The following is an 8,714-nucleotide window of genomic DNA, read 5'->3' as shown; positions in this document are numbered from 1 at the left end:
AGCGCATTTCAGAAAATCTTACACTTTTTGCTAAAGAATAGAAAAACAAATGAATCATTAACTTTCTGTCCCAATAAGTTAATTTGCTCTTGCTTCAAAGATAAAATAATGTGAAGGTAGTGCCTCTATGTGCTTGTTCTGCAGCAGTTATCAAAAGTCAATTGTTAACAAACAGAAACCCTGACCAAAATTGTTATTCCTAAGCAAAATTCAATATCAAGTAGACACTTTCAAAAGTAATTTGAATTTCTCAAACACCATTTAATTTTCTTTTATTATGGCAATGTTGAAACATATACTTCAAATAAGATTTCAAATATTACAGTTGGTTCAAAAAACTCAACTATTTTCACATCTTGACATTAAACCGAAGTTATTACGTGTTGAAATAGGTGGTCTAATTGCTTCAAACTGCAATTTATCCTCTAAGAAACTGTCATTGCTTAATCATTTAAAAATCATTTAAAACACTCAAAATGTTTTCAGTTTGGAGTCATATTATTGTAGTAACACTTGTACAAGATGTTATTACTAGAATGAAACCAGGCATATTCAATATATATGACAACATTTTTAATCACAACATTGATTTTAACTACAGAAAAAATGTTCAGCAAAAATTAGAAACTTCTCGCACCAATTTACTAGGTTTTTAGGATTCACATTTGAGATATTGAGCTGATCTGCTTTTGAATTTCCAAATTCAATAAATGAGTGGGAAACCTACAGCTCTTAATAGTAAGTTTCACTTATCAATATTAGATAGGGTTCAAGCTGTGATTGATGAGCCAAAATTCAGCCCATTTAGAGATTTTATCCAACACTGTGACCTGAACCAGATTCAATTTGTTCTACCTCTTTTCTGTTCAAAATGGTGTGATGCAGGGTGCACAACCCATTGCTCCAGGGCAAGGAAAAGTAAAGCAATGCAATCTCACCAACTCATGCATAAACCTGCCAGCAAATTCAAATAATTCAAACCATTGCTTGATCAGCTAGCACACAAGCTCGTAAGTGTAAGTGACAGAACAAATCAGAACGCTCCATATTAGATCACTTGGCAGCTGATAAAGTGGCAGTTTGAATTACAGGAACATCCAATTTTAGTTTTCTAGCATGTGAGATTGTGGTTATGGGGTGGTGTTGTTGACTCCATTGCTGCTTGTTTTTTCCATCAATCTTCCCAAAAGTCTCAAATTATACTTGCCTGATTTGCTTCCTCAGTCTTGGGGTATTATCTGAGAGCTTATTCATAAACTGATCTTCCACAAATGAAAACGCCGACTTATCTGCAGTCCAAGTCATCATGAAAGGTTAGTTTTAATATTTACTCTACACCTCTCAAATTAACAGGTTGTGTGATATTAAAAATAATCACTGGAGAACAGCACACAGGGCATGGCCAAAACTAACAATTTACTTAAAAGTTGAGCAATTTTTGGAAGGATTTTTACATTTAAATTCATGAATGTCATCCTGGAAATTTAATCATGCATTTTCCTCTGTGCTTGTATTATTTGTGCGATTTGTACACATTGAAAATAAATTAAACATACAGGATTGTCAAGAAATCTGGGAGAGTTGGGAAAAGGTAAGGCAAGAACGATCCTTGTAATGTCTTTGCATTCCAAAGTAGCAAATGATGTACTGGTAGATTTAATATTTCTGACATGCATGCTGACTTCAGTGTTCACCAAGTGAGGAAAAAAATTGCTAGGATAAGAAATGTTTCTCCAATAAGAGACTTGTAGTTTAATCTCAATTTTGTCTGCTCCAAAAGCAAATGTGATCATTTTCTGCACGTTCACAAGATGGGACTATTAGATGTGGCCCCCTGCTCCAAGAAGTTGGACATGCAAAAGTGAAAGACTGACTTCCACAAATTAAGATTATCCTTTACCTGCATGTGCCCTCATCTCAAGAGTTCAAAATAAACAAAGTTTGAACTATCATAGAAGTTATCAAGCTGTGCATGAAGTGCAGTTATTCTACATGAAAATCATAAAAAAACCTATGATATAGCTCTAAACCTGTTTAATTTTTAAAAATATGAGTGGCAATTATGCCAAGTCGACTGCACTTCACTCATTAAGATACTGAATTACTAGCTATCACAAAATATTATGAAAGTAATTAGATCAAGTTAAAACTTATTTGACGTTGTAACAAATAATATTTGGGTTGTGTGTGTTAATCCTAAACTATTCGATTTTATGCAACTCACAAGTGAAGGTTCCAGTTCCTTGCAAGTGAGAATATTTTTCATTGCCTGTATGGGAAGAGTGGATTAACTCTGGAAAGCTATTTTGTGCACCCACTGACATAATGTGATAGACCAATTAACGAGATTTCATACCAAAGTGCACACCTGTTTTTATAATTATATGCAAAAAAATCTCAACCATAAATGAAGATGCACTCTTCTCCAAAAGTAAATTCTGTACAAATTGTTTGTCCTGAAAAAAAAGAAAAGTGGACAGTTTTCCTTTGGTTATTGACAGTAGTTTCTCCTTCAAATGAATTGAAAAGCTCAGGAAGAAGTTTTCATAAAATTTATAAATATTCCCTATATGAAAGCTACATGGAGCATTGGAATATGCATTAGCATTGCTGACATCTAAAGCGTATGTTCAACCCTCTAGTACCTCACCAAAGTGGTTAATTTTTATACATATATGGTGTCAAGAATCAGCACACTATTTGACAGGGGGTAGATCACAACAAAGACTGACCTTGCTCTCATCAGACAACTACACTGCACACATTCCAACCGGGCTAATGGACAGCAATCAGGAATGTAAATACTGGCTTATTCCAGGATATTGAAGTCAACTGTCAAGTTCTTTGCTGCTTCAATTGAAAGCAGCTAACTCAGATTAGAATGGAAAGTAGAAAAAAATTGCTTTTATATAGCACCTTCCACAACCTCAAGACCTCCCAATACACTTTACAGCCAATTAAATACAGAGGATGTTCATGGAACACTAATGGTTATATAATGCAGATTTATCTACAGGTCCTGGAGAAGCAATCAAATTAATTGCACTGAAATTTGAAGTACAAAAAAAGTTAATTGTGGAGTCATAGAGCTTTGATGTAATGTGAAGTAATGTGAAGTAGTGCAACAACTGCCTACTATATTTTACTTTTTGAACGTAAAACTATACAATGCCAAAGTTTAAATGGATAAGCTCTGTTCCTATTAAAATATTGTCAGAATATGCTTCCATGTAAGTAAATTGTTCTGGAGGCTAAAAAGTAATTAAAACAGGCATTCAGATGATATAAGTCAAAGTGATTAATGTAAATATGCAATTTGGAAAATTTAGCAACTAAAACTATTGCAAGATAGCCAAACCAGAGTGTATTTTGTACTACAATAATAGTGTTTCTTCTATCAAGGTAATGCCTGACCTCTTGAATTTCATCATCCACCAAACACATTCAGGTTAAACTATTGTAAACAAACCATATAACAGAATAATACATCAAGCACTTTATAAGATTCACAGTTGGGCTATACAAGGCAGCCTCTAACTAAATCATCTTAATTACTGATCTGCTTTTGAAAATGAAGACAAATAAAGCAGTTGGCAAATATGATAAATTTAAACAACCTATTTCTTTTTGCATGATAGAATGCTGGAGATAAAATGAAAAATTGAATGCTTTGTCCTTTCCTCTAAAGGATCCTCCTACACTGCGTGCCAAATTATCAATGTGCAGTACAATGAGGAACAAATAATATTTACAATGGTAACCTTAACCTGAATACAATGTTTCAAAGAAATATTAATAATGCTACTGATTTTCCTAAAGACTGAATCATGGAGTGGTTCGTTAAAACATTGGTGAAAATTCCAGATTTGCATGCATTAAACAATTTGCATTTACTCGCAACTTTAAACTAGAATCCCTGGAATTAAATGCTCTCATTGATGACATCAAGAAAAAAGGTGTTGCAGAGAACTGAGCAAATATAAAACACACCTTAAAATTTGCAAGCCAGATTTAAAAGGGAAAACAAAAGCAAAATATTCCGGATGCTGGGAAAATAGAAACAGAAAATGTGGAAAAACACTCAGCGGGTCAGGGTGCGTCCGACTGAAGATTCTACGGGTACTGAGATTTCTATCACTTTCTGATTTTTACTTCACACCAAAAAGATACTAATCGTAACATAACGATTTTGATCTCTTAAAAAAAATTCAGAGGTCAGGCATTAAATTTTGAAGTAGCCTTTGTTATAAATCCCCAATAGATTTATACCTTATGGCTGATCTACAAATATTACTTCAAGCATTTCACAACATCATCAGTTTGAACACAGTTGTACTCCCATTATGTATGTTCCAAAACCATAGATGCCAGTCAACCTCAGAGCAGAGTTAGCTCAGGTTTAACATTCAGTTTAAATTCTTTCAGCCAATAAACACTTGTGGCTGGATTGGTGGTGGAAGCTTGTCATTTTCTACATTGTCAGAATCGATTGCAGCCACTGGCTGGCCTCTAGGTTTGATATCGAGTGGATATTTCTCAATAATGTCTTCAACCTCTTTGGTCACACCTTCACTCCAATCAATTAGGTCTTTTTCAAGCTGCTTGGCATCTGACAGAATTTTTTGCTGTCTCTCATTCAGCTGTGAAATGAGATTTAAGTTTTTGTACATTTGTTTCAGTCCTGGACATGTGTCAGGAGACCACTCCTCAGAGTCCTGCTTCTTAGGTGATGCTTGGCCAGACATGTAGCGATCAAAATCTTCCTGAGTTAGGTTCAAAGATTGGGCATCTAACTTTTCAATAAAGGCAACCGCACAACACTGCAAACAAGATAGGTGCAAAACATTTAATAACCATTAATATAATTTAAATGTCAACATTTCAAATTTTTTGAAAATCATTAAACTTTTTTTGGCAACACAGTACAGCCATTCATTCACTCATTAAATCTCATGCGAGACCCTAAGTAATATTTTGCTAAACATAATCCATTGAATACGTATACTAAAGTTTAGGGTTTAATCTCAAACCTACAATTTGTCACATTCCCATTTGAACTGCATTCTGAACTAAGGGGAAGTGCACAAACATTGATCAGATGATATTCATTCCACGTATAACTTGCTTTAAAGGTTTTTAACCCATTCTGATCTTGCACCCTTTAGCAATTATAAAACATTGCTGGAACGGGCTTGGGACTAGATTATCTATTTCCCCATATTACTCAAGGAACTAGTGTATGAAACTGGGGGAGACCCATCACAGGTCAACATTGCTGAAAATTAGGTTCTTAGCAGGTCTAATTACCCTTCCCACAACTTTCTCTTGAAAACTCATAATATTGGATACCTTCTGTCCTAATATTGATTACCAAACAATATGTATTAGGATCTAACATCACTCATTTAGGATGTGGCAATTGCTTTTTTCCATTGACAAAGAAGCTGGTCACTGCTGAAATACAACTCCCCTACTGCTTCAGAAAATGTGTATAAAGATGCATATGTGACCATCCCACATTCCATTGATAGACTACATTTCCATTATTACTGTGGTGCAAACTAGATAGCAATAATTCAACTCAAATCTTACAAGTCTCAGCTGTTAAAGACTTTTTTCTCCTAAGTTGCAAAGGTTGGTTGAAGAGCTGATAATTGCTACAACTCGGATTCTCCATACATTACAATCTGCTTTAAAATAGGAGTGAGTTTAATTGAAATTATCACCAGGTTTATAATACTGATATATAATTTCTTGAAAACAATTCATGTGTATCAGCCAAGTATCATAGATATGACTTTATCAAATGGCAACCCATTGTTGGCCATTTTAAGAGGATTCTAAATGCAATTTTTGTCAGAACACTTACTAAATTTGTAAAATAATATCCATCTTCACCAGTCATCAGTCTGCTTGGATTGCAGAATCGTGTAATATACTGGATGTTTGACTGTAAACGAGGTGGATTAGCCTTCAGAACAATGTAGATAAGTGTGGGTAAGAAGTCATCAGCAGAAGCAGGCTCATTCTTTGTGATCTTTATAGCATTGAATATTTGCTTGCTGCATTTTGTGATGCAGGTTAACTTTTCACGTGGAACACGTCTTGAATCCATTTCGATAACAGCTGTAAAAATTCACAAAATTACTTACATTATTAAATCAGTTTTACCATGATTGAACCATCCTTTTGTTCCTTAAAATATAATAGTCAATACATGTTTTGAACATTTGGTGGCGCCAAATCTCAATTCATGATGACATAAAAGGGTTGAAATCCATCTTGGACAGTGGTGTCAAATGGGTGATATTGGATCAGCTGCCCATTATGCACAATGTCTGACATAAATCCCACGAACTGCAATGGATCCAATACTGTAGTTTTGCATCACTGCCCATGATACATTTCTACCCAGAAGAGTTTGTCTCAGCTGTGGCTCAGTTGGTTGCATTGTGCCTTGAGTCACAAGCTTCCAGATTAGAGTCCCAATCTAGGACTTGAACGCAAGAATCAAGCTGACACTCCAGTGCAGTATTGAGAGAATGTTGCATTGTCAGAGGTGCAGTCCTTTGGATGAGAGGTTAAACCAAGGTCCCATTTTCCCTCTCAGGTAGGATTCCATGGCACTATTTCAAAGAAAGGGTGGGATCTATTCCAAGTGTCCTGAACAATATTTATCCCTCAAATCAACATCACAAGAACAGATTATCTGGTTATTATCTCTTTGTTTGTGGGAGCTTACTTTGCACAATTTGGCTGCCCTGTTTCCCACACTACAACAATGACTACACTTCAAAAAATACTTAATTGATTGTAAAGCACTTTAAGACGTCGATTGGTTATAAAAAGGGCAATACCAAAACAATAAACATAAATACATTTTTCTTTAACTGTAATATATTAAGGTTCTTCTGTCAAACAAAGATAGATAAAGATTGGCATAAACTATTTTTGAGAGTTTTTTTTTATTCATTCACGGGATGTGGGCTTCACTGGCTGGGCCAGCATTTATTGCCCATCCCTAGTTGCCTTTGAGAAGGTGTTAGTGAGCTGCTTTCTTGAACTGCTGCAGTTCATGTGGTGTAGGTACACCCACAGTGCTGTTAGGAAGGGAGTTCCAGAATTTTGACCCAGCGACAGTGAAGGAACGGCAATATATTTCCAAGTCAGGATGGTGAGTGGCTTGGAGGGGAACTCCCAGGTGGTGGTGTTCCCAACCATCTGCTGCCCTGGTCCTTCTAGGTGGTAGTGGTCATGGGTTTGGAAGGTGCTGTCTAAGGAGCCTTGGTGAATTCCTGCAGTGCATCTTGTAGATGGTACACATTACTGCTACTGTGCATCGGTGGTGGAGGGAGTGAATGTGGTGACAATCAAGTGGACTGCTTTGTCCTGGATGGTGTCCAGCTTCTTCAGTGTTGTAGGAGCTGCATTCATGCAGGCAAGTGGAGGCTATTCCATCACACTCCTGACTTGTGCCTGGCAGATGGTGGACAGGCTTTGGGGAGTCAGGAGGCAAGTTACTCCTCGCACGACTCCTAGCCTCTGACCTGCTCTTGTAGCCACAGGATTTATATAGCTAGTCCAGTTCAGTTTCTGGTCAATGGTAAACCCCAGGATGTTGATAGTGAGGGATTCAGTGATGGTAATGCCATTGTACATCAAGGGGCAATGGTTGGATTCTCTCTTGTTGGAGATGGTCATTGCCTGACACTTATGTGGCGTAAATGTTACTTGCCACTTGTCAGCCCAAGTCTGGATATTGTCCAGGCCTTGCTGCATCTGGACATGAACTGCTTCAGTATCTGAGTTGTAAATGGTGAACATTGTGCAAGCATCAGCGAACGTCCCCACTTCCGACCCTATGATGGAAGGAAGGTCATTGGTGAAGCAGCTGAAGATGGCTGGGCCTAGGACACTGAGGAACTCCTGCAGTGATGTCCTGGAGCTGAGATGACTGACCTCCAACAACCACAACCATCTTCTTTTCCGACTCGGCACTTTACAGCCTTTCGGACTGAATATTGAGTTCAACAATTTTAGATCATGAACTCTCTCTTCCATCCCCACCCCCTTTGTTTTTTCCCCCTCCTTTTTGTTTTTTCCAATAATTTATATAGATTTTTCTTTTCCCCACCTATTTCCATTTTTTTTTAATGTATTTCCATCCATTGTTTTATCTCTACCTTTTAACCTTTTTCAATTCCTTCCCCCCACCCCATACCCACTAGGGCTATATGTACCTTGCTTGTCCTACTTTCTACCCTTAATTAGCACATTCCTTTAGATAATATCACCACCTTCAACACCTCTTTGTCCTTTTGTCTGTGACATCTTTTGGTTATCTCCACCTATCACTGGCCCTCTATCCAGCTCTCTTGTCCCAACCCCTCCCCCACTAAACCAGCTTATATTTCACCCCTTTTCTATTTTTCCTTAGTTCTGTAGAAGAGTCATGCGGACTCAAAACGTTAACTGTGCTCCCTTCCACAGATGCTGCCAGACCTGCTGAGTTTTTCCAGGTACTTTTGCTTTTGTTTTCAATTTCTAACATCCGTAGTTTTTTGCTTTTTTCCTTTCTGCTAGGTATGACTCCAACCAACAGTGAATTTTCCCCCTAATTCCCACTGACTCCAGTTTTGCTAGGGCTCCTTAATGCCACACTCAGTCAAATGTTGCCTTGATGTCAAGGGCAGTCACTCTCATCTCACTTAGGG

At 37.2% G+C, this 8,714-nt stretch overlaps 1 protein-coding gene across 1 annotated transcript in view; it reads right to left on the bottom strand.

Moving 5' to 3' along the window:
- Positions 1-255: 255 nt before the first annotated feature.
- Positions 256-8,714, bottom strand: part of rabgef1 (RAB guanine nucleotide exchange factor (GEF) 1) — a 37,604-nt gene continuing 29,145 nt past the window's right edge. The window contains exons 7-8 of the mRNA XM_041197476.1: positions 5,870-6,126; positions 256-4,820 (exon numbers count right to left, since the gene is read on the bottom strand). Of these exons, the coding sequence (XP_041053410.1) occupies positions 4,422-4,820; positions 5,870-6,126 (656 nt within the window). The 3' untranslated portion in view covers positions 256-4,421. The remainder of the gene's footprint in view (positions 4,821-5,869; positions 6,127-8,714) is intronic.

The sequence above is a fragment of the Carcharodon carcharias genome, chromosome 10 (assembly GCF_017639515.1).
Source record: "Carcharodon carcharias isolate sCarCar2 chromosome 10, sCarCar2.pri, whole genome shotgun sequence".
Taxonomy (NCBI): Eukaryota; Metazoa; Chordata; class Chondrichthyes; order Lamniformes; family Lamnidae; genus Carcharodon; species Carcharodon carcharias.
This window is presented reverse-complemented; position numbering and strand designations above follow the sequence as displayed.